This window comes from Mustela putorius, unplaced genomic scaffold, assembly GCF_011764305.1.
Source record: "Mustela putorius furo isolate JIRA1106 unplaced genomic scaffold, ASM1176430v1.1 tig00003854_pilon_pilon_pilon, whole genome shotgun sequence".
Lineage (NCBI taxonomy): Eukaryota > Metazoa > Chordata > Mammalia > Carnivora > Mustelidae > Mustela > Mustela putorius.
Window position 1 is genome coordinate 1,162,361 of NW_025422006.1, and position 25,171 is coordinate 1,187,531.

General features: G+C 55.0%; 1 protein-coding gene across 2 annotated transcripts in view; it reads left to right on the top strand.

The window, feature by feature from the left end:
* BICD2 (BICD cargo adaptor 2) overlaps positions 1 to 21,062 on the top strand; it is a 42,396-nt gene extending 21,334 nt beyond the window's left edge. Inside the window, exons 2-8 of one of the 2 annotated variants that reach the window (XM_004766137.2) lie at positions 6,632 to 6,844; positions 12,204 to 12,356; positions 13,868 to 14,302; positions 14,769 to 15,776; positions 15,872 to 16,023; positions 17,059 to 17,269; positions 18,954 to 21,062. In XM_004766137.2, the coding sequence (XP_004766194.1) occupies positions 6,632 to 6,844; positions 12,204 to 12,356; positions 13,868 to 14,302; positions 14,769 to 15,776; positions 15,872 to 16,023; positions 17,059 to 17,269; positions 18,954 to 18,959 (2,178 nt within the window). In that variant the 3' untranslated portion in view covers positions 18,960 to 21,062. Of the gene's footprint in view, positions 1 to 6,631; positions 6,845 to 12,203; positions 12,357 to 13,867; positions 14,303 to 14,768; positions 15,777 to 15,871; positions 16,024 to 17,058 lie in introns of both variants that reach the window. The other variant, XM_004766136.3, reaches the window with a different exon arrangement.
* Positions 21,063 to 25,171: the final 4,109 nt, after the last annotated feature.

The window sequence follows — 25,171 nt, forward strand, 5'->3', positions numbered from 1 at the left end:
TCTCATTAAAGTATGTGAAAATAAAGAATTTAGATTGCCAAAACTACTATCATTAATCTTATAAACAAAGACCTTGAAAACTCAATAGAATTACCTTTTTAAAATTACCTTTCTTTTTAACCATTTCCAGCTCTTTGCCTCATCACTAATAACCACTGATCCGTTCTCTGTGTCTGTGACTGTGGCTTTTGGTTTTTCTTAGAGTCCACATATAAGAGAGATTGTGCGGTATTTCTGTCTGATTTTACTGCATTTTGCCTAATGCCCTCGAGAGTCTACCCTTCTCTTACCTTAGTTTGAAGTCCAAATTACCAGTTTTTTTAAATAGGTCATAAACAGTTTCTCTTGTTTTTCCCGGAAGTCTTAGACTTAGAATGTTTAAGCTTATGACCCATTTTTGTTTGTTTGTTTTAAGATTTTATTTATTTTGGGGGCGCCTGGGTGGCTGTGGGTTAAAGCCTCTGCCTTCGGCTCAGGTCATGGTCCTGGGGTCCTGGGATCGAGCCCCGCATCGGGTTCTCTGCTCAGCAGGGAGCCTGCTTCCTCCTCTCTCTCTGCCTGCCTCTCTGCCTCCTTGTGATCTCTCTGTCAAATAAATAAATAAATAAATAAAATCTTTTAAAGAAAAAAAAATATTTTATTTATTTTGACAGAGAAAGAGATCACAGGGAGGCAGAGAGGCAGGCAGAGAGAGGGGGAGAAGCAGACTCCCCGCTGAGCAGGGAACCCGATGTGGGTGGGGCTCGATCCCAGGCCTCTGGGATCATGACCCGGGCCAAAGGCAGAGGCTTTAACCCACTGAGCCACCCAGGTGCCCCTTATGACCCATTTTAAATTAATTTTCAAACTGCTGTAAGATAGGGATTGAAGTTGATTTTTTGCATATTGATATTCATTCATTCCAGCACTGTTTGTTACAAGGTTATCTGTTTGCCACCAAATGGCCTAAGTATTGAAATCAGGTCCTTCTACTATGTTTTTCTTTTGAAGTCATTTTGGTTATTCTAGGTCATTTTAATATCCATGTGAATTTTAGAATCAGCTGATCAATTTCTACCAAAAATGCTGGGATTTTGATTGTCATTGTGATGAATTGAAAGATAAATTTGTGGAGAATGGACAATATTAAGAATATTGGTATATTCTTGGGAAGCCTGGGGAGCTCAGTCCATTAAGCATCTGCCTTCGGCTCAGGTCATGATCCCAGGGTCCTGGGATGGAGTCCCACATAGGGCTCCTTGCTCAGCAGGGAGCCTGCTTCTCCCTCTGCCTGCTCTTCCGGTTCTGCCTGCAGCTCTCTGTGCTTCTGCTCTCTGACAAATAAATAAAATCTTGAAAGAAAAAAAGAGAATGTTGTTATATTCTTTTGTTCTTGTTGTTGTTGTTATATTCTTAACACTGGGTGGCTCAGTTGAATATCCAGCTCTCGACTTTGGCTCAGGTCATGATCTCAGGGTCCTGAGATCGAGCCCCACATTGGGCTCTGCACCAGTGTGGAGTCTGCTTGGGATTTTCTCCCTCTCTGTCCCTGCTCCCAGAGCATGTGTGTGCTCTAAAAAAAAAATTTTTTTTGAAGATTTTATTTATTTTTTTGATAGAGACACAGTGAGAAAGGGAACATAAGCAGAGGGAGTGGGAGAGGGAGAAGCAAGCTCCCCTCGGAGCAGGTAGGCCAATGTGGGACTCGATCTCAGGACCCTAGGATCATGACCCAAGCCGAAGGTAGGCACTTAACCAATTGAGCCACCCAAGGTTCCCAGCATTGAATATTTTTGTTGCTATTATTTGTAGCTTTTTAAAAATTTTCACTTTCTGATTGTTCATTCCTCGTCATTCCTCATATGTAGAAGTGTTTGATTTTTGGTACATTGATCTTGTATCTTGCAACCTGGCTAAACTCATTCTCACTAAAGAACTCTTCATGGGGGGTGCGTGGGTGGCCCAGTCAGTTGAGCATCAGCCTTTAGCTCAGGTCATGGTCCCCAGGACCATGGTCTTGGCCTCAAGCTCCACGTTAGGCTCCCTGCTTGGTGGGGAGTCTGCTTCTCCTGCTCCCTCTGCCTGCCGCACCCCCTGCATGTGCTCTCCTGTCTCTTTGTCAGCTAAAAAAGTGTTCTTTTAAAAAGATATTTATGTGGGAGAAAGAGAGTGTGTGCAGGAGGAGGGGCAGAGGGGTAGAGAGAATCCTCAAGCAGACTGCACTGAGCACGGAGCCTGACCTTAGGGCTCAATCCCACGACCCTGGGATCATGACCTGAGGCGAAGGTGGACACTTCACTGACTGAGCCACCCAGGTGCCCCCAGATAAATAAATCTTAGAAAAAACTATTTTATCCTATTGCATAGCTTGTCTTTTCACTTGATAGTGCCCTTTGATACACAAATGTTTTAATTTTGACAAGTTCAGTTTATTTTTGTTGTTTTTGCTCATGCTTATGGTATCAATATTAGGAATGCCAGTGAGGTCACAAAGATTGATCCCTATTTATTTTTTCCTGAGTTTTAGTTGTAGTTCTTGTGTTGAGGTCTCTGATCCATTTTGAGTTAATTTGTGTATATGATGTGAGGTAGGGATTCGACTTTATTCTTTGCACAGGGCTATCCATTTGTTCCAGCACCATTTGTTGAAAACCTATTCTTTCATCACTGAACTATCTTTACCCTTGTCAAAAATCAGTTGACCAGGGGCGCCTGGGTGGCTCAGTGGGTTAAGCCTCTGCCTTCTGCTCAGGTCATGATCTCAGGGTCCTGGGATTGAGCCTCACATCGGGCTCTCTGCTCAGCCAGGGAAACTGCTTCCCCTGCCCTCTCTGCCTGCCTCTCTGCCTACTTGTGATCTCTCTCTCTCTGTCAAGTAAATAAATGAAAAAAAAATCAGTTGACCACATATGTAGGGGTTTATTTCTGGACTCTTCTGTTCCATTGGGCTATACTGTCTTAATGCTAGTATCACACTGTCATGGTCACTGTAGCATTAAGTTTTGAAATAGAGAACTTGAGTCTTCCTGTTCCGTTTTTAATATTGTTTTAGCTATTTTGGGCCCCTTGCAATCTTGTATGAATTTCCATTTCTGCAAAAAAGACCATTGGAATTTTGGTAGGGATTGCATCGAGTCTCTAATTCATTATCTTAAAGGGTTTTTAACAATAAAGCAAGTCTTATATTTATTCTATGATTATCATTTCTGGTGCTTTTTGCTCCTCCTTCTAAATCTAAATTTCCATCTGGTACTGTTTATCTTCTGCCTGAGCGATTTTATTTAATGTCTGGTGTGCAGGTGGTAAATTCTTTCAGCTCTTGTCTGTCTGAACTCCCTTTCTGGGGTTTTCACTGGGTGTAGCCCCCTCGTTAATAGGTTTGCTTTGTTTTGCTTTCTTGAGGTGGTTTCTCGAGGTGGTTCCACTGTCTTCTGGCCCATCAGAGAAATCTGCTGTCATCTTGTACTTGCTGCTTTTCTCTGGGTGATTTTAGCGTGTCCTTTCCCTCGCTGGTTTTAGGCAGTTTTGTGGTACCCTTGGTTAGTTTCTCTCATCTTGTGCTCCGGGGTGGATGAGCTGCTACCGTCTGTAGGTCTATAGTTTCCATCAAATTTGGAAATTCTTGAGCCATTATGATTTTTCAAGGACTTATTTATCCTCACCCTTTCTCTTCCCTGGGACTCTGGTTTCTCTGTTTGACCCACAGCTCACTCTGAGCTCTCTGGTTTTTCAGTCTTTTTTTTCCCTGTGTTTTATTTTGGGTAGTCTTGGTGTTGCTGCTTCAAGCTTATTAGTCTTCCACATTGTGCCGGCTGCTAAGCCCACCTGTTGCCCCACTCACGTCAGTTTCTGTACTTCCATCTTGCAAGTCTTCTGGGTCGCTGTTGATGTGATCAGGGTCTGGTCTGTATCCTGAACCCGTGGAAATCAGTCTCCTGGCTCTCACCTTGGCAATGGTGAGCTCCTCTCCCAGTGACGGTGAGCTCTCCCTATTGTGGTGGACTGGTTTCCCTTTTACGGCGTTGGGAACTGGTGCTGTTAATTCCTGTGTGGGTTCCCAGGCTTTGTTCTGGGACATACTTTGATGCCTTCAGGTTGTGCCCATCAGCTTTGTTGGTCAGGACCAGAGAGCACTTACGGGCTCCGTGTCTTTGCCTCCAACCCCCACCTCCTCCTGTTGGCTGCCAGTGGCTCTCTCACGGGTTTGCACCAGTTGTGCCTTTGCCTGCCATCTGCCACTTCTGCTTTGTCCACCACCTTGCAGCACCGCCCCTCCCCAAAGGTCTGCCAGCATGCCCACCATTGTCTGTCTTTTGGTGCCACACCCAGAGGTCCTTTTGTGGGGGGACGAGGGCTGTCACGGAGCTCACCTGAACCCTGCCCCTCACTCTCTGGTGCTTAGTCACATAAAGTTCCCTGTTAATGGTAACTTTTGCTCACAGGAGCCAGATCAGTGCCTGTGACTGTTTTATTAGCTCAGCAGGATGTTTAAATCTCCAGCTCTGTTGTCTCAGTGCTTGAGGGCTGGGCTGGGGCCTGGGCGGAGGTGCAGATTTGAGCTGAGCCTGGCAGGCCTGGACGTGTGTGTGCACACACCTGTGTGCGTCACAACATTTAGCTGTCTCACCTTGGGACAGCCTCTGGTGGTTGACCCACTGCCTAGTGAGACGTCTACACTCCAGCTTGGGGTTCAGAAGTGTGTTGTACTCTGGTCGCCCAGTCAGGCTGGCCTGGAGGCTTGGAGATACAGCTCTCATTCAGGGCACCTGCCTCATGGGTTGGGTCCTTCCTGTGCCTCCAGAAGCCTGGCGGGGTCTGGCACACCCCAGGCTGGTGTGCAGCTGGCAGTCCGCACCGCCACCGGTTGGGCCGGGCCCTGTGTAGGCATGAATCTGGGCTCTGTTTGGTCTTTCATTTGGGCCGGGGACAGAGGAGGACAGCATCGGGAATTAGAGCTGAGCCGACGTGGTTTGAAAGGAAACGGGTTTTCACAGAGTGGGCCATGCTGGCAGCTGGGGGCAGAAGAGCAGGAGCCGTCCTTGGGAAGGGGAGACCCCACGTCATCTACCCGTCCACCACGGCTTTCTACGTTTTGATTTTTTTTTTCAATATTTTTTCATTTATCTGTTTTTATTTTTTATTTTTTTTAAGATTTTATTTATTTATTTGACAGGCAGAGATCACAAGCAGGCAGAGAGGCAGGCAGAGAGAGAGGGAGAAGCAGGCTTCCTTGTGGAGCAGAGAGCCCGACGCGGGGCTCCATCCCAGGACCCTGAGATCATGACCCGGGCCGAAGGCAGAGGCTTAATCCACTGAGCCACCCAGGCGCCCCTGTTTATCTGTTTTTAAATCAGAGAGAGTGAGCACAAGCAGGGGGAGTGAGAGAAGGAGAAGCAGGCTCCCTGCTGAGCAAGGATTCCCCATGTGGGGCTCAATTGTGGGCCCCAGGATCACAACTCCAGTGGGAAGGCAGCCGCTCAGCTGCTCAGCTGACTAAGCCGCCCAGGCGTCCCTTGATTTTTTTATATCAGAAAGGATCCTGCTCAGTAACACCCTTATCTTTATGCATATTGTCCCAATTGTTTTCTCAGAGTTCCTGGACTTCCTATCAAATAGCAAATAGTAAAAATGCCCTTGTTTCTCTGCAAGAAATAAACACATCAACTCCTTCTTTGGTAGCTCTCCCTGGATTTTGTTTTTCTTCTGTGAGCCGGGAGCCCTATAGAGAATCTGCAGAGCGTGGCCACTGGGAAGGGGGCCGCTGCGGGGGACATACACAGGCCCCTGGGATTTGTGTCCTGAGGACTGGGGCTGTCCAGAGCTGGACGGAGGCACTGGGTGGGGGCCACAACCAGCTCAGGACCGAGGCTGTGGACTGGGTCGGCTCTACCATGCCAGGTTGTGCTCCCCTTTGAGGGCTCCTCCCTGAGCCTGGGGGCAGGGCCCCCTGCCTATTGCAGCCCAGAGCCCTCCCTGGATCTCACAGTTGGGGTGGCAGTGCCCTCTCCCCTCTGTCTGGTACTTTCTGCTCTTTGCCCCAGTCCTAGTCTGTTGACTGGTTCTGAGTATCCTGGTTCATGGTCCTGTGCCATCACTAGGCCCTGGCCTGGTCTCACACCCTCCCAAGCCTCCCTGGTCTCCGTGGCCTCTCAGGATAGGTGAATAGAGTGCTCAAGATCAGGCAGGGGAAGGGTGCCTCCCTGAGCCTCAGTTTCTCCCATCTGGAGTGGGGCAGAGGGGTGCTGTTGGGGGCCTCAGACCTGCCCTGGTACTAGGGTAGGAGTCCCCTGCCTGGGCCCTGGGTCAGCAGCCTGACTCCCAAAAGGGGCTGTTCTGCTGCGCACCCCATTTCCACCTCGTCTCTCTCGGCCCCCAGCCACTCCCTGTGCTGGGTCCGTCCTGCCCTGCCTAGCCCACCTCGGCCATCAGCCCCTCCCAGCTCCTCTTCGCCGTCACTCCCACCTGCAGCCTGTGTGGCCCTTAGGTGTCCAGTACCCCCCCAGTGGCCAGTGGCCCCCATCTAGCCCCCCCCCCATGTCCCATCACGTCCTCCCCCGATGTCCAGCTTGTGTGCACTTGAGTGAGCAGAGTGTCCTGCCACAGGGCCGGCCAGCGTCGACCTCTCTCTTACGAGCGTCTGGTCTCTGCACAGGCATTTGGACAGGCGCACACGAACCACAAGAAGGTGGCGGCAGACGGCGAGAGCCGGGAGGAGAGTCTGATCCAGGAGTCGGCCTCCAAGGAGCAGTACTACGTGCGCAAGGTGCTGGAGCTGCAGACCGAGCTGAAGCAGCTGCGGAACGTGCTCACCAACACGCAGTCGGAGAACGAGCGCCTGGCGTCCGTGGCGCAGGAGCTGAAGGAGGTGACGGGCACACCTGGTGGGGTCGGGGCGAGTGTCTGGTGCCACCGATGATGGGGTGGGCGAGCGACAGGGCCAGCACATGTGGCCATGACCCCGTGTGAGCGAGTCCTGGCCATGGCCTCGGGACCCCCGGGTTCTCATCCAGAAGGGCAGGGGGCCTTGTTCTGGGCCGCAGGGAGACCCACTGTCTGCCCTCTGTTTCCTTCAGGGGTGACAGGTGACCAGAGGGACGGATGGTTGTCCGTTTCACGCTTCGGATGGGAGGGTATGGAGCAGTCAGGGTCCCACGGATCCAGGAGGGGACTCCAGCGAGCTCTGGGACAGAGCCCAGGATCTGGCAGCAGGGGGAGCAGTCACTGCCCCTGGTTGGGGTCAGAGGTCACCAAGGCTTGTGGGTCTGGGAGGAGCTTGGCTTGGATCCTGTTGTGGAGCCAGAGTGCATGATCTCACTTCCTCCCACGGGATCACCCGCCTTGGGATGGGAGCAGGGTTTGACATTACTGAGGCAGTCTCAGCCCCTCCGCTGGCCAGGCTCATTCCACCCTCCTCCTCTTCCAGAAGGGCTTGTCTGGCTGTCTGGAACACCCTGGGGACCTGCAGACTCCTGGCTGTGTGCGTCAGGAAATTAGCTCAGCTGGTCCCTCGTGAGACCAGGTTTGGTGGGGCTGGGATTCCTGCTCTTCCTGTTGGTGCTTCAGGAGGCCTGCCCACCCCACCCCACGCACCCTCAGCCGCCTCTTCCTCTCAAGGCCCTGCTTCTTGCCCCGTCAGCCCCACTACTCCCTGCTCAGACCAGGATCCGCTCCCTCACCAGCCCCGGCTGTTCCCTGTTCTGAACTCTTCTGCTGATCCTGGGGGCACGTGGCGTCTCCTCCCTTCCCAGAGGCTGGCACGGGAGGCTCAGGCCCACTTCAGGAGCCTGAACCGCAGGAACACAACACCAAGCGCTATCCCCAAGAAGTGCGGCCCCATACCTGCTTTTGTGGGACATGCACTGCAAGTCGTGCGGGGTCACCCCAGGGGACACCCCTTCCGTGACGATAGCTGTCCCTCCTGGTGCCTGGGCTTGCTGCCATCCGTGTGTCCTTTGACCAGACCCCCCGAGACAGTCAGCTTGTGTCTAGCCCCCAGTGTCGACTTTCCAGGGGCATCCAATAGCTTCTGTCATGTGACCTGTATAACAGATGTGCTTAGCTCATGGGACAGCTTCAGCTGCCCCAGAACAACTCCTTTTGGTGAGCCCGTGGGCATCCACGTACTTTGCTCGTCTCATGGATGGCGAAACCAACGAGCAGCTCTGGGGTCCTGACCTCTGACTTCTGTGCTGTTGTCTGGGTGGGCCCAGCTAGCATCTGTCCTGGGACGTGACCTTGAGCCTCATTTTTGCATAGGAAGCAGCAGAGTCCCGGGGAGTTGGGCATGACCACAGCTGGCTAGAGGCAGAGTCCAGTCTCGTGCACACACCGAGGCCTTCCTGAGAGGTGGGACTGGGTTGGTGAGGGGTCAGCCTCATCTGCCCTGGGGCGCCCTGCCAGGTCATCTCTTTGTCGTGGCAGGCCCTGTCCTTGCTGCCCTGGTGGACCCCATGTGTCTAGGGCCGCAGAATAAAGGACAGAGTTGTCACAGCAGACACCTGTGCTCCCTGTCACCCAGGGCAGAAGCCAGGAAAGGCTTGATTGCCGCTGTGGTGGTGTTGGGCCGCCCAGAGCCCGCTGGAAGGAAGCAAGGCGTCTGGTCACAAGGTGAGGCGTCTAGCACAGTCGGGTGCTAGGGGCAGGAGCAGCCTTGTCAGGCGCCAGGTGGGTCTTCAGCGTGGGGTGGCCCCCAGCCCAGGGTCTGGGAGATGGGACTGTCACATGGGCAGATAGCCTAGAGGCAAGAGGAGGGGACGTGGGTATGTTGAAGAGGCCACAGGGGTGGAGCCCCACACAGGAGGAGGACCGGGAGGCCTGTGTGGGTCTTGAGGGAATGGGTCCCATGAGGAAGTGCTCGTCCTCCTGGGGAGCAGGGTACGATGTGCAGCAGCCCGCCAGGAGATGAGGTCAGTTGGGCAAGGCTTGTCTGTGGAGAGGCAGGTGTCTCCTGGACAGCCTGCACAGGGCAAGCTCACCCGAGCCTTGGCCTCTGCCGTTACACGCGGAGAACACTTAACCTGCCCAGGCACTTCAGGGGGCCTTGCCCAGCCGGGAGAAGGTGGCTCCTGGTCGCAGGCAGGCCCACCTGCCACCCCAGCCTACCCCCTTTTAGAGCTGGCCCTTCTGGTGACGGCGGCTGTTGGCATGGGGCTTCCTAGGAACTCCAGTAAGGTGTCAGTCTCACAGGCGCCTCGGCTGCTGTGCGTATGACACAGCTGTGGACACTTGCTGTCGCGGCAGGAGCTGCAGGGCTGGGCCCATCACAGGACTCTGTTTGCCCCAAGACAGCAGGTCCAGCCTGGGTCATCGCTTATCACCTTCCTAGAACCCACTGGGAGGAAGGGAGAGGGAAGTACAGCTGAGCGCCTGCAGGAGAGAGTCACCACCTGTGAGACCCCTTTGTGTCCCTCTGATCGGCTTGTGTGGTTGTCACAGGCCAAGTGAGGCTTCTTCCTCGGTTCCCTCTCCTGATGCTCCTTCCTGCCTCTCACTCCTGGCTCCTCCTCCCACCACCCGGAGCTCCTGCGGCTGTGGCCCAGGCTGCAGGACCCAGGACCTAGGACGTCACCACTGCTCTGGAACCTTCCAGGCAGGGCATCTCCCAGCCATGACTCCCCTCCTCTCCCTCCACCCCTCGCTCCCCCAACATGCACACACACACCTGGGGTGCCTCCCTTCTTGGGGTGGACAGGGAGGGTGGGCACAGCCCTGGCTGGAAGGACAAAGGCCTGACCTACCAGTGCCTCCTGCCAGGAAGGTGCTGCTCTGGCTGTGTGAGGACAGCCGTTTGGTCCAGGGCAAGTTCCGCCTGCCATTCCCTATGGGCCTCCTCAGGGCTTCCTCAATGAAGGGGAGTATCTGCTCCCAAGTTCTCCTCAGAGCCCCTGGGGGCTGAGGTGGGAGCATGCTGACAGGCTGGGGGCACTGAGGGGCATGGAGAGGGTTTGCTGATGAGGAACCTGAGGAACCCACACGTCCACCTTCTCCAGCCGGCCTGCACCGTCGGGGCAGAGGGTCACGTGTTTACTGCCTGTGCCCATCATAAGGCCGCCATCGACAGGCTGTCTGGGAAAAGATGCTTACTTTGGGGAAAACCAAAGCACATGGTGGCCAGTTGCAGCTCGTCGGAGCCCTCAGAGTTGGGTGTGTGCTGGGCAGAGGTGCTGTGTCTGCTGCAGGCATCTGGATCCTGTAGCATTCCCAGACGGTGCCCTCACCTGCCGCACGCGTCCTGGGCCACTCTGTGAGCTTGGCGCCCCTGACCTCTCCGCCCATGGGGCCCCCTGCCCTTTGTCGGCCCAGGTGCTGGTGATGGGAGGCCGTGTTGTCATTTTTAGCAACAGAGCAAGATGGGATGGGCTCCCTGTGGGCCCATCACCCTGAGTTGGGAAGGTTGTCCTGGCCGTCGGGGGAGCTACCCCTTGTGTCTCTTTCTGCAGTCTAGAGGGTAGGTAGCTGCGGGGTTCCGGCTCTGGCTTCCATCCTGAGTGGTGGCCTTGTCAGGTCATATCACGTGTGTTTGGGCACCTCTTGCACCCCAGGTGAGAGAGGGCTGGGTAGGCAGGGCATTTCTGGAGACGCAGAGCAGGCATGTGCCTGGTGTTCATGGGAAGTGAGGAATTCTGGGCAGGGGTGATCGTGCTGCCTGGAGCAGACGGAACCCAGCGGCGCGTGCACGTTCCACGGAGTTCTGTGTCAGTCAAGGACACAGGCTGTGTGTGCCTTCAGTGCACTAGGGCCTCCACGTGCAGTCTGGAGTTCAGGATTTGGGGCTCAGAGGGTCTGGGAGCCCAGGCTGGCCTGTGCACCCCCTCCTCCCGGCCACCATCTACTGTTTCTGTCCACCTCAGGGCCCTTGGGTTTTGAAGGTGGTTATTGAGCTTTAAGTAAAGCCTGTGTGGAAGAAGAGGAGCGGATCTTGCTCGGGACTGTGCTTCCCGTGCCACCTCCTGTGTCCACCCCCACGGAGCAGACAGGTGGTCTGAGCAGGTGCGGCAGGCCGGGGTGGGCTGAGCCACAAGTGGGGAGCACCCGGCATGCTGTAGCCATGTGGACGTGGCAGGCCCACGGTCACGGTTCTTACGAGTCCGTGATTGTGGCGGTAGGGAGGCTCTCCAGCGCCGCACAGCAGGGGAGAGGGTTGGCTTCGTGTAAGGATTTAGCTCAGGTGAGTGAGGGTGGTGGGCCAGTGGCTGGACACCCAGGGAAGGGCTGAGGTTACAGCTGGAGTCTGAGGGGTCTGGAGGCAAAATTCCTCTTTCCAGAGCATTCTAATCTTTTCTTTGGGGCTTGGAACCGATGGGAGGAGGCCCGTCGTGGAGGGTGCTCTGCTTCTCTCAGAGTGTGCTGATCAGGCGTCACTCTGACCTGTATCTAGCGTGGTGGCGTCTGGACGGGCGTTTGCCCAAGTGCGTGGATGTGGGGGCCTCTCCACGTTGCCACAGACGTTAACCCTGACAGTTAACAAGGGCAGCAACCAAGGGCTGTGCGAGCGCGGAGCTTGTGTGGGGCTTTGTCAGGGATTCCCAGCTGCCTCCAGTGAGTGACAGTGTTTTCTCACGTTGCCGCTTGGACCGTATCATTTTGCATATTTTTGCCTGTTCAACAGGAGTTTTGCTTTCTGGGTGAGTCTTGCTTTTCTTCAGCCTGTCCCGTGCTGTGTGTTCGTTCTGGTGTCGCTCTTGGCCACCGCCTCGGGTCACTTTGCCGGAGACTCATGTAGTGAGTTGTCAGGTGCTCGACACCGGATGACTCCCCCTGTCTGTTGCTTTCACGTTTTCCTTCCTGCTCTCTGGCCCTGTTTCATCTCACCCATCCAGCGTTGCTGGCACGCGTGTGCCTGCGTGGAGTCTTGGGGTCTTGTCTACAAAGCCCCAGCACGGTGGAGAGGCCGGTTCGCGAGGAGCGAAGGCAAAGGGGAGGGCCCGGGGGCGGCGCCGGCCCGAGGAACAAGATGCCGCCTGGGGTGTGGACACGGGACAGGTGGGAGGTAGTTTGTCTAGGGATCATTTCTGCCCCCAGGGATGTCAGCGACGTCTGGAGACCATTCTAGTTGTCACAGTGTGGGAGGGAACTACGAAATGTCCTATCACATACAGGACAGCCCAGAATGTCACAGGGACTGAGGTCAAGGGACCCAGCCAGGTCCTGGCACAGCTATGTGGCTGCCAGAGCCAGTGGGACCAGCTGTGGCCAGCTGCCCACATTCACCTTCCTCTTGGCAGATCAACCAGAACGTGGAGACGCAGCGTGGCCGCCTGCGGGATGACATCAAGGAGTATAAGTTCCGAGAGGCCCGCCTGCTGCAGGACTACTCGGAGCTGGAGGAGGAGAACATCAGCCTGCAGAAGCAGGTGTCTGTGCTCAGGCAGAACCAGGCAAGTGTTCGGGCTGCAGCCCCTGCCCCTCGCTTCGCGGGTCTGTGGTCTGCAGGCGGTTCCCTGCCTTCTTTCCCATCGCCAAGCCCAGGGCCACACAGCACATTGCTGTGGACTAAGGGGTGTGGGGCCAGGACCTGGCTTCTCCTGGACCATGAGAATGAGGTCTCTGCCTGTAGTATTGGCTGACTGCTGGCCTGGCCAAGGTGTCCCAGTCAGCAAAAGTGGGACAAAAATACAGAAGGTGATGGAGAGGAGACACCCGAACCCCAGGAGGCGGGGTGTCCAGGCCCCTCTCTCCCACAGCAGTTTGCCTGCTCCTCTGTCTGTGTGTGGTCCCGGGCCCTAGTAGCCTCCCGGGTAGGATGATGGGCACTGAGGAGCAGTAGGGAGAGGTCCGAACTCTTATCTCTGCACTCAGACAACCCCAACAACAGGCAGGGTCACCTCAGGCTGTGATGGGGTCAGGAGGGTCACCTCCACTGGTAACAGAACACCCACGTGAGATCCCTGAAGGCCTACACCTGCCAACCTCTCCAGGCACTACAGCTCTGCAGGGTGGGGCTGGGGGACCTTTTCTCAGCAACCCCAAAGCTCAGCGCCCTGGATGTTTGAATCTTGCGTGGGAAGGCCTGGGTTCACGTGTGTATGTCAACAGCAGGCCTGCTGTGACACTGCACATCAGTGGTCATGCACAAGTGTCCTGAGACAAGGAAACTGAGGCAGATGGTGGAGTCCAGTTCCCTCCCCAGCCTCCCTGCCCCTGGGTTGTGTTCTTCATTTCTTGCACCAATATAACAGAATGGTAAATACTTTCAGAAATTCCCTGTAGCCTCTGGGGCGCCTGGGTGGCTCAGTGGGTTAAAGCCTCTGCCTTCGGCTCAGGTCATGATCTCAGGGTCCTGGGATCGAGCCCCACATCGGGCTCTCTGCTCAGCAGGGAGCCTACTTCTACCTCTCTGTCTGCCTCTCTGCCTACTTGTGATCTCTATCTGTCTAATGAATAAATAAAACCTTAAAAAAAAAAAATTCCCTGTAGCCTCCTCTGCAGGAACCTCCCTTGTCTGCCCGCAGACACGGCTTCAGTCCGTGTGACCGGATTGTCTGCTGCTCCCACTGGGGTGCCTCCAGGTCTGGGTGCCAGGCGTGCTGCGGCATGTCCCTCCTCTGTGGCAGTACTCATGCTTTTGCTTGCAGAGAGGATTAGAAGTGATGGTCCTTGCATGGGCATTGATAGCGTGTTTTAGGTTTCTTAGAATATTTAACCAACTATTCATGTTCGTGAAGTAGCTCTGGAATTTCCAGCCAGTGTGTGTGTGCTGCTGTTTCAAGTGACCCGACCCGCGTGCAGCAGGGATGCATGTGTTCCGGGTCCGGTCGTGTCTCCGGCTCTGCCAGCAGCAGGTGCATGGGACCCAGAGCCCCTGAGCATCCAGCAGCCCTTGCTGCGGTGGCCACACGCCAGTATGTCCCCCTCGTATGGGCACAGGACAGCGTCCCTGTCTTTCCAGGTGGAGTTTGAAGGCCTCAAGCATGAGATCAAGCGTCTGGAGGAGGAGACCGAGTACCTCAACAGCCAGCTGGAGGATGCCATCAGGCTCAAGGAGATCTCGGAGCGGCAGCTGGAGGAGGCGCTGGAGACCCTGAAGACAGAGCGAGAGCAGAAGCTCAGCCTGCGCAAGGAGCTGTCCCACTACATGAGCATCAACGACTCCCTCTACACCAGCCACCTGCACGTCTCCCTGGACGGCCTCAAGCTCAGCGACGACACCGAGGCCCTGGCCAACGGCTTCGAGCATGGCGGCCTGGCCAAGCTGCCCCCAGACAACAGGACCTCCACGCCCTCCAAGGACGGCCTCGCCCCACCCTCCCCCAGCCTGGTGTCCGACCTCCTCAGCGAGCTCAACATCTCCGAGATCCAGAAGCTGAAGCAGCAGCTGATGCAGGTGCGGGCGGCGGGGGTCATCACAGCGCCGGGGCCTTGGGGGTGCGCGCGTCCCCTCTTACTGGTGTTTACTGTAAAGGCCCCGTCGTTGCTGTAGTGACAGTGCAGAGTTGCAGGGGAGGTGCCCTGAGGAGGAGGGTCCTGGCGATGAGGTGGCAGTTTGGGCCCTGTCCAGGGTTCCCTCATGCCCTTTCACGGGCCCACGTGCAGCCTCCCATGCTGCATCATGTCAGGTCTCCTGGCGTCTGCACCGTGGCCCGCCCCTGGCTGGCACACATCTCCAAGGAGGGCCGTCTCAGCTCCGCATGCTTCCAGGCTGGGAGGGCCCCTCAGGGCTCCACACATGGCACCCGCATTGCCCACGTCACAGAGACCTGCAGGGCGATTGCTGTGGCACAGGCGGGGTCATCACTGGGTCTGTCCTGGGGGTCCTGCGGGCTGCTGACGGGCCTCCTGTGCTCTTGCAGATGGAGCGGGAGAAGGTGGGCCTGCTGACCACACTGCAGGACACGCAGAAGCAGCTGGAGCAGGCGCGGGGAGCCCTGTCGGAGCAGCATGAGGAGGTGAGCCGCCTCACAGAGAACCTCACCGCCCTGCGGCGCCTGCAGGCCGGCAAGGAGCGGCGGACGGCCCTGGACAGCGAGAAGGAGCGTGACAGCCACGAGGACGGTGACTACTACGAGGTGGACATCAATGGGCCTGAGATCCTGGCTTGCAAGTACCGTGTGGCCCTGGCGGAGGCAGGTGAGCTCCGCGAGCAGCTGAAAGCCCTGCGCAGTGAGCATGAGGCCGGTGAGGCCCGGTACGCAGAGGAGAAGGGCCAGCACGAGGCCGAGAGCCAGGCACTCACAGAGAAGGTCTCCCTGCTGGAGAAGGCCAGCCGCCAGGACCGCGAGCTGCTGGCCCGGCTGCAGGCGGAGCTGAAGAAGGTGAGTGATGTTGCAGGTGAGACACAGGGCAGCCTGAGCGTGGCCCAGGACGAGCTGGTGACCTTCAGCGAGGAGCTGGCCAACCTCTACCATCACGTGTGCATGTGTAACAACGAGACGCCCACCCGCGTTGTGCTGGACTACTACCGAGAGGGCCCGGCCGGCGCCGGCCGCTGCAGCCCCGAGGCCCGCGGGCGCCGCTCACCCGTCCTGCCCAAAGGGCCTCCTGCCACAGAGGGTGGCGCGGGGGACAGCAGCCCCTCGCCCAGCCCCTCTCTGCCCTCGCCCCTGAGTGACCCGCGACGGGAGCCCATGAACATCTACAACCTGATCGCCATCATCCGCGACCAGATCAGGCACCTGCAAGCGGCCGTGGACCGCACCACAGAGCTGTCGCGGCAGCGCCTGGCCTCCCAGGAGCTGGGCCCCGCTGCAGATAAGGACCGGGAGGCGCTCATGGAGGAGATTCTCAAGTTGAAGTCCCTGCTGAGCACCAAGCGGGAGCAGATCACCACGCTGCGCACCGTGCTCAAGGCCAACAAGCAGGTGTGCGGCTGGGCGGGCGGGGCTCCCCCCTCCCTGGGCCTCCGGCAGGGACCCGTGTTTCTCAAGCCCCTGCCCTTCGTGTTTCTGACCCCCAGACGGCTGAGGTGGCCCTGGCCAATCTGAAGAGCAAGTACGAGAACGAGAAGGCCATGGTGACCGAGACCATGATGAAGCTGCGCAACGAGCTGAAGGCCCTCAAGGAGGATGCGGCCACCTTCTCCTCGTTGCGCGCCATGTTCGCCACCAGGTACTTGCCACGGCTCCTGCCAGGGGGCCCGGGGTCAGGCCCTGCGGGGGGCTCCACCCCTGCAGCTGCTGAAGGCCCACAGGGCTGTCACCTGCAGTGCCGTCTGCACTCCCCTCGCAAGAGGACGGGGCTGGCAGCAGAGGCTGAGAGACCAGGGCCCAGAGGCCGGGCTGGAGGCACGAGGTCAAAAGGGGGTGCGGGCTGAGGCTGATACCGAGTATAGTTAGCTCCCCAGAACTCCACAGGAAGTTTGTAGATTCACAAGGAAGTGTCCCTGCCTGGCAGTGACGTCCTGGGGTGCCCCATCTGACCTGCTGGCCAGGGATTAAGCTGGGGAGAGCAGCCAGCTGTGGACATAGGCACCCATCCACCTCCCCCGGAAGTCAGAGCAGGAGGCTGCTCAGGGCCCTGCTTTTGGGTGTTTGCACCACCCACAGGGGCTGGTCTTGGGCAGGCACCGGGGATGGGACGAGCCCATGTAATCAGTTTCATTTAACAACTTGGCATCTCAAATGCAGCTGAGATCACAGAATTGCAAGAGGGAGGGCCATGGCAGGGGGAGTGAGGGATGGGCCTGCCCACCACTGCCTCCCTCAGGGACAGACCTGCAGTGGGTGTTTCTCTCCCAGCTCCACGGAGAGAGGGGACATAGGTCCCAGGTAAGGAGATGGCAAGAAGGGTCACATTTATATGTGCCTTTCCCAGACTCTGGTGGGTCATCTGGTGACTTAACTCAGCACCTACTGTGCACAGTGATCCGGAAACAAGGCAGGTCCTGCCTCTGGGTTTACCTGTGAGGGCCGGGTGCCCCTTAGCCTTCTGGAAGTTCGCAGAGCAGCCGCCATCTCCCGTTACTGAAAACCAGCTGGGGAGCCCTTCCTAGAGGAAGCGAACCTCTGAGAGGCAGGCGTGTCCTTGCAGTCCGCTCTGAGTCCCCTTGCCCTCTGCGCTCTGGGTGGGGCCTCCACTGCGCGTGCGCCGCGCGGTGCTCTGCCAGCCGCTGCAGCCACGCTCTCGCCTCTGGCGCGCCCACAGGTGTGACGAGTACATCACACAGCTGGACGAGATGCAGCGGCAGCTGGCGGCCGCGGAGGACGAGAAGAAGACTCTCAACTCCCTGCTGCGCATGGCCATCCAGCAGAAGCTGGCGCTCACCCAGCGGCTGGAGCTGCTCGAGCTGGACCACGAGCAGACCCGGCGGGGCCGCGCCAAGGCCGCCTCCAAGGCCAAGCCGGGCACCCCGAGCGTAAGTCACTCCTGTGCCTGTGCCAGCGACAGGGCCGAGGGCACCGGGCTCACCACCCAGGTGGTCTGTGGCGAGAAGTATAACATTTACTGCGATTAGGGCCACGGGGCCGCCGCTGCAGCTACCCTGCCGCACGTCACCTGTCCGCTTCACCTCCACTAACCCAGCAGCAGTGGGACCGCGGTGCTAGGCTGGTCTTAACCGTGACTAATGCACAGAGGGAAGGATGTGGCCGAGGCGGCGTGCTGTTCCACCTGGACCCTGTGAGCTTTGTGTCTGTTCTCACCCTTCACAGCAGCTGCTCTCCTGGTGGGGGAGGGGATGTCGGGGGGGTCCGAGTGATGTGTCCTAGCACACATGTGGCTTCCCAGGGTCTGTGTGCCGTTGGCCCCTGCCAGGGGTGAGGAGGGGGAGCAGAACCCGAATTGAAACTTGCATGTTCTCCGCACGTGTCTAATGCAGCGGCATTAGCGGGTCCGGCCCGGTGCCAGGCGCAGCGTCAGGGGCCGCGCCAAGCTTGGCACAGTTCACAGAATTCCTTTGTGGTTTATGCGGCATCTCACTGCACAGCACATTCAGGACACAGTTCCCTCCCCAAGCCCAGAGAAACAGTAGCCCCGACTCCTGCGTCCTCCAGTCTGGGCACGTGCATGCACAGGGCACAGCTCATGCTCGCGAGGTCCAGAGCTCAGCCTCTCTTCTGAGATCTGCACACCCGTCTGGTGGCCTATGAGGTGACATATTGGTAGGCCCAAGGCCTGGGGTTTTTCCTTGAGAAAAACTTCGTAAGTGCCTGGCCAAACCCTGTTCTCACAGGAAGCCCATCGTTTTGTACTTAGGGTGTGCCAGCCTTCGTGGCAGGTTTCTGCAGCCTCTGCTCATCATCACACACCCCCAGAGCAGGGCTCTAGAAATCTCCAGTGGATGGGCTGGGACAAGGGACTCCCACTCTGTAGCCAGAGCCCAGCCCAGTGTGGAGAGGGAGCCCCGCATGCCCGGGGCCTGTTCCGCACGCAGGTGGTGCGTCCCCCTCATCAGTGCAGTTGCAGATGTGGGCACGGGCAGCATAGGCAGCTGTAGGACTCTCCGTTCCCAGCGCTGGCGTCCACGGCCACCTGAGGTCCCACGTTCCTTTGCAGTATTTCTCTTCCTGTTTCCCTGGGGGCTGCAGGACCCGAGGCTTCTGTCTTTTCCCTGAAGGGCTCCTTGCCTGATCTCTCCATGCCCAGGGGGGTTTATGTTGCCCCGATACAGCTCTCGCCTCCTTTCCCAGGCACATCTCGGTCCCCAGCAGACTCCAGGCACTGCACAGACCGCGGTGGGCTTGGCAGACAACCAGAGTAGGGGGATGGCGGGCCCGGCCGTGCCAGTCCCGAGTACCAGGCTGCTTTGCTGATGAGCTGTTGGGTCTCGGATCCCTCTCCCAGCCGAAGAGGGGCCGGGCCGCTCCCTCTGCAGGCAGGTCTCCCGGGGCCCTGGCCGGCCGCCCGCCGGCCCGCCCGCCGCTTCTTGCCGCTGCTCTCCTGCTTGCAGGTGCTCCCTGAGGCAGTGGGGCTGGCGGCGCCTCCTAACACACGCAGGTCTTCTCTGCCGCCGACTAATGCACCACGTCCTGCCCCAGCCCGGGCGGCGGTCATCTGAGCGGTGCTGGTTCTAACGCTGTCTTGTTTTCTCCCGTTTCCAGCTGTAGAGTAGCTGCCGGGAGGACTCGGCCGCGGCCCTGTCACACTGCAGCCCCTCCCCCTCCCGCGGGCCCACGCCGAGGAAGGAAGGGCAGCCTAAAAGTCCACTTAGAAACGTGTTTGGATATGCCACTGCAGTTCTTTCCAAGTTAGCATTCCCTGAGTGTTTAATGGCAGAGAGAAAAAAGCTTTAATGTTGAGAATGCCGCCAGCTGCTGCCTGGAAGGCCTCTGTGCAGCGCTGAAGAACCCGCTCGGACAGCGGCCACCAGGCTTGCTTAGAAACCCGCTAGAAACACTCAGCACCGGGGCTCCCTGCTACAGACGCCCTTTTTTTATCCGATCAACCTGTGCACTTTTGATATTTTGATATTATATTTGCTTCCTTAATCCCTCCCATAGAGACGGTCTCAGATGCCGTGGTCTGTCTCGTGGTCCTGTAGTGCTCCGTCTTAGCTCCCGCCGTGTTGATCTGACATCAGCACGTGGCATGGATGTGTTTTCCTAGCATGTAGCTCTAGACTGTTTAGATGGAGGCCTCGACCCGGCAAGGAGCTCAGCGATACGTGTCCGCGCTGTGGTTCAGCAGCCTTTTATGTTAACACGGCATTATGGTTCATGTTTGAAATTACAGATTTTAAATGCCATGTTCATTAAGAAATCCAGGGTATTCCAATTCTGGGGTTTTTCATATTGTATTATTATTATTCTTAGGAATAGTTCAATGTAACAAGAAGAAAACTTGACCTTTGCTCTGGTTAAACAGTAATAGGCACTTGAAAACAAAAAGATAAATTATTGAGTGAGTAGTATTACCTACAAATTCCAGAATCTTCTGGGTTTTGGGACATTGTGAAGCATGACTGATTAACAGAATTTTATACAACTGTTCCAGTGAAATTCCAAATTGGAATTGTTTTGTTACTCTGGTTGTTGTGCCAAATTGTGGTACACTTAGAAAATCCTACAGTCGTCGATTTTTAGGGTGTTCTATTTCAACACCTTTTTGTTAGTAATCATTGCCAGTAGTGCCTTCATCAGTTAAGGGAGGTGTCCCAGCATAGTTTCGGCTCTGACATGGATAGCAAAGAGCTGGTTGGGAGTGTTGCAGGCCAGGGTGGACCAAGAGGTGTGAACGGGCGCACACCTTCGTGCCTGAGCCTGGGCATCTTCATCGAGGGAAAGAAAACAGCAATTGTGCGAAATTCTGTTAGTCAGTGATTCTTCACCGTGCAGATCCTTGCAAATTCAGGGGCTGAGAGAAGGAACGTGAACACACACGCATCGAGTGTGCTTTGGGAACCAAATGGACCTGGGGGACAAGCTAAGCAGGCGGTGCGAACAGCATGCCATGTTTGCGAAGAGCAGGAGGCAGGGGCGCCGGCGCTGTCGGCCCCGTGCGCTGGGGCGAGGGCTAGCCGTAGTACTCTCCGCAGCTGTGAGGAAGAGACGTTCTATGTTCTCTGGCTTGGTGTAACTAATCACTGTTCATTTCAGGAAACAGAACTCGGTATAGCTCCTCAGCAACCCAGGGCTGTGTCCTGTCGGGTTTGCTGAGTGAGGCTGCGCTTACGGTGAAATTGGTACTCACAGAGGAAGAAAGTGTCTTCCCTTCTCCAAAATAAAGGACAAATTATAATAATATTTAAGTAGCAAGAATAAAAGAATTCTGTTTCCTGGAATAAGCATTTCTTATTCCTAGTTATAGGGACCCCTATTTTTACCTTCTATTACAGTGTTGGTTCATAAGAAACAATGTTACATTTACGATGACTTCATCTGTATGGGGTATTTATTTGCAATGATGTCTGAGTACTGTATTTTTTTTCTGTGCATTACCTTAGTATCAGAAATGTTGTCTTTATTTTAAGATCATATGCATGTTTTCCTGCCAAGGAACCTTTACATAGACCCTAACAAACAAACAAAAAATGCCTTCAGATTCTGAGGAAATAAGGCAGAGCCTGGAAAAGGACTAGGACGGAGCAGTCGCTCTCAACTCGGGACGCGGGTGAACGGCACGAGTGTCTGCAAAGCCAGTGCACATAGGAACAGGGGGCCTGGTAAGGGTCGCGTTGGTAGGACCAATAAATAAAGAATAATACAAAAGCACAAGACTTGTTCTCTGTGGCTGCTCGGACCCTCGGCTCCAGGTGACTGTGGGGCCAGCAAGGCATCGTAACTCCAGTGCCTAAAACAACAAAACCAGCCTATCTGTGACTGCTGGTGGGAGGAAGTGGGACACAGCCTGGGGCCCGTTTCCGGAGGTTCGGGCAGGAGGGGAGGTGTGGGTTGCCTCTGGCAGTGGCCCTCAGGTGTCCCGAGCCCCAGCGGTGTGGCAGCGAGAGCACATCACCTTCACACTGTCCTCTCTCAGGAAGCAGAGATTTGGATAATGTGGGGTCCTTTGCTGTCCAGACTCTTGGTCTGTGAACTCAGGGATGCGTAGCCATGTTCACCTGTAGGAATGCCTAGGAGGAACGCTGAGCTTGTCCTGCTGTGAGCTTAGGGGCAGATTCTGGCTGAGGGGACAGGGCGTCCTGGGGACGCCTCAGTCAGGCCCAAGGGACTGCCCAGACCTCAGGTTGCTGTCTGAGGCCAGGGTCTCACTGCCCTGGCCTCGTCCCAGGACACCTCCCTCTACCCACAGTCTCCTCTTGCCTTGTGGTCTGCAGGGCCCCTTCCTCTCATGGTTCCCATCTGGCTTGTGTAGCAGCTGCTGGAACCCGTGTTCAGCTTGAAACCTCTTTTGAAAGAGACTCATTTTTCTAATTCAGTAGCTAAAAGGACTCTTCCTCCCCTGCTGGCCCATGCTGCCCCACCAGGACCCTTGAGGAGGGGATGCTGGCAGTGGGCCGGGCAGGGCAGGTGCCATCTAGCCCTTGGCTGCCACTTGTGTGGGGGGCATCGTGGCTCTGGCCCAGTCCTGTCATTTGGGGTGTTTGACTCCCAAGCACAGATGCTGAGCCTTCTCTGCCTCACAGCATGCTCTGGGTTTGTGCACACATGGTTCTTCGTTTCAGGGATGGAGTGGCAGTCTCTTGATAGGGGGGCGTGGGGGGTCCGCTGGCCATGGAAGGCCGCGTGCTTGGCTTTCCTTTCTAAGAGGGTGTGTCTCTGTGCGTCTCCATTCCCACCTCCTCCATCTCCCTGCAGTGTTGTGTGTGTTTTTAAATTAATATACAGTGTATTGTTTTCAGGGGTACAGGTCTGTGGTTCATCATCAGTCTTACACAGTGCACAGCCCTCACCACCACACACAGCCTCCCCAGTGTCCACCACCCAGCCGCCCTCTCTATCACCCCCTTCCACTCTAGCGACCCGCAGCTTGTTTCCTGAGATTGAGTCTCTGTGGTTTGTCTCCCTCTCTGGTTTCGTCTTGTTTCATTTTTCCTTGTTCCCCTATGATCCTCTGTCTTGTCTCTCAAATTCCTCCTGTCAGATCCTATGATAATTGTCTTTTTCTGATTGACTTATTTCACTTAGCATAATGCCCTCTAGTTCCATCTACCTGCAGTGGTTTTCACCCCAGCTCCTGATAGGTTCCCAAAGTTGGAAACAACAACGCCAGCTTGAAGATAGACCTTTGGTTGAATTGCCCTCTTTTCCATGGGGAAAAATGGAGAAAAATCAACAAAACCTGAAGTTGTTTCTTTGGAAAGATCAGCAAAATGACAGACCTTTACACTATGAAAAAAGACACTACTAAAAATCAGAAATGAAGATGGGGAATCACTTCTGACTTGACAGAAATACAGAGGATAACAATAAAGTCCTATGAACATTTATACACCAAGAAATGAGAGAATCCAAACCTGAGCGCAGCAGACAGAAGGAAATAGTGAAGAGAACTGAGCCGAGTGAAATAGGACAATCAACAGAAAAAGATCAATGAAAACAAAAGTTAATTCCTAGAAAAGATCGACAGATTGACAAACCTGACATGAATAAAAAGGGTTGTAAGATACAACACTGCTAAAACACTAGGTAACCTTAATGAATTGGCAAGCCACTTCAGTCCCACCAAGTACAAAAACTTCAGGGGAAACAATCCTAGAGACATAATGAGAAATGGTATCAGTCCTCAAAAGTCTTCCAGCAGAACCTCTAGTTTACTGGTCCAGCTTGTAGGGAGTTTGGAAGTCATCACTTTGTCCTAACAAGTTAGAAGCTGAACAAACTGGAAAACCAACCTTCCTTCTTGGATCCGGCAGAGAAGTGAGGTCACAGGGCACGAGACACATACAGAGAATTAGAACCTACCAGAGCAGTTATAAGCTGGGCAGGAAAACCTGAACTGTCATTGGCAGATTGCTGAAGGCCCAGGGCAGTGGAGAATCCGGGAGGGCCCAGTCGGAGGGGACCCTCACACTTAGGTGAGTTTGCCTCCAGCAGCTCTACGGGAGTCTCGCTGTAGATCCCGGAGAAAAGTCCCCTCAGGCTTCTGTCCAGTGCGGAAGGGGGAAAGGAGCCATTTTTAAATATTCCAGAGTATTCTGGTTTTAACCAGCCCTCCTCTCAGGACGAACTATTTTGCCAAGGCCTAAGAGACCCGGGGAAGGGAAATCCCGAACTCCTGTCCCTCTGGCCGTACTTCACTACCTGGAGGGGCGAGAAGAAAACTGCGAAGCCCTTGAGTTCAGAACCTAGAGGCACAGGTGCTCTGGTCCCAGACCTAGTTGTAGGTCTGTAGTGTGCTCTGCACCTTACCAGTATATTACTAATTCCCATTTACTGTGGTTCCCTTTCTCCAGTACATCATGGTCTGGCTTTCAACAAAAACTTAAAGCATAATAAAATCAAAGGGGAAAAAAACCCCAAAAACCAAACACTGAAAAGACACGTAAGTATCAGATACAGCAGAAATGTTGGAAGTATCAGACCAGGAACTTAAAATAACCTTGACTACTATTGAGGGCAGTAATGGAAAAAGTAGACACCATGTAGAGACAGATGGGTAATACAAGCAGAGAGGTGAAATGATTCTTAAAATTCCAGAAATAAACCACTGTGGCAGTAATGAAGAAAGCCTTTGATGAGCTCCTTAAGAGATGGGACACACCTGAAGAATTGCTGAGCCTCAGGTAATGTCAGTAGGAATGTCCGAACTGAACAGCAAAGAGGGAAAAAAGAATGGAAAAAAAAAAGAGAGAGAGATAACTCTGGGACAACAACAAAAGGTGTAGCATAAGCCCAGGGGGACACCGGCAGGAAAAGAAGCGATACTTGGAATGACCGTGACAGAGTTTTCCCAACTTGTTGCAGATCCAAGCTCAGAGAACAGGAAGGAGGACAAATTCCAAAATAAAATTGCACCGCGGCGCGTGACACTCGAACTGCAGAGAGTCGTAGGTAAAGAACCTCTAGCGGCGCTGGGTGGCTCAGTGGGGTAAAGCCGCTGCCTTCGGCTCAGGGCATGATCCCAGGACCCTGGGATCGAGCCCCGCACCGTCTCTGCTCAGCGGGGAGCCTGCTTCCCCCTCTCTGCCTACTTGTGATCTCTGTCTGTCAAATAAATAAAATCTTTAAAAAAAAAAAAAAAAAAAACCTTTAAAAAACCCAGAGAGTTTGGGGGTTGGGGGAGGGTTGTACATCTAGTGAGTGAAAGATAAGATTTACATCTGACTTAGAAAACATGCAAGGGCAGAGCGGTAGGAAATCTTTAAGCTGGTTAGAGAGGGGAAAAGACCGAGCTATAATTGTGTATCCTGTGAATTACCATCGGAAAATAAAGACTTGCTGAGAGAAAATTGAGGGAATTCGTTGCCGGTTTGCCTGCCTTGCAACAGATGCACGTTTTCCAGAGAGAGGGAGAATCACATAGGTCGGAAATCGGCTCTGCATAAAGAAAGGACGACTGTTCGAGAAGGGAGAGAGCTAATCTAGTCAGTTTGCTCCAGATAAGAGTAATGTTTTTGAAGATGACAGCATATGTGTGAGGTGAAAGACAGCCATGATACAAGGGACAGGAGATAAGAATTAGGAATATTTTGTTACTATAAGGTCCTTGAACTAATTGAGAAGTGCCATGGTGTTATTTGAAAGTGGACTTGCATAAGGACGCCTGGGTGGCTCACTTGGTTAACAATGCAGCTCTGGATTTCGGCTCCGGTCACGATCTCAGGGTTGTGAGATAAAGCCTGGCGTCAGGCTTCATGCTGGGTGTGCAACCTGTTGAAGATTCATTCTCCCTCTCCCCGCTCCCCTCCTCAAAAAATAAA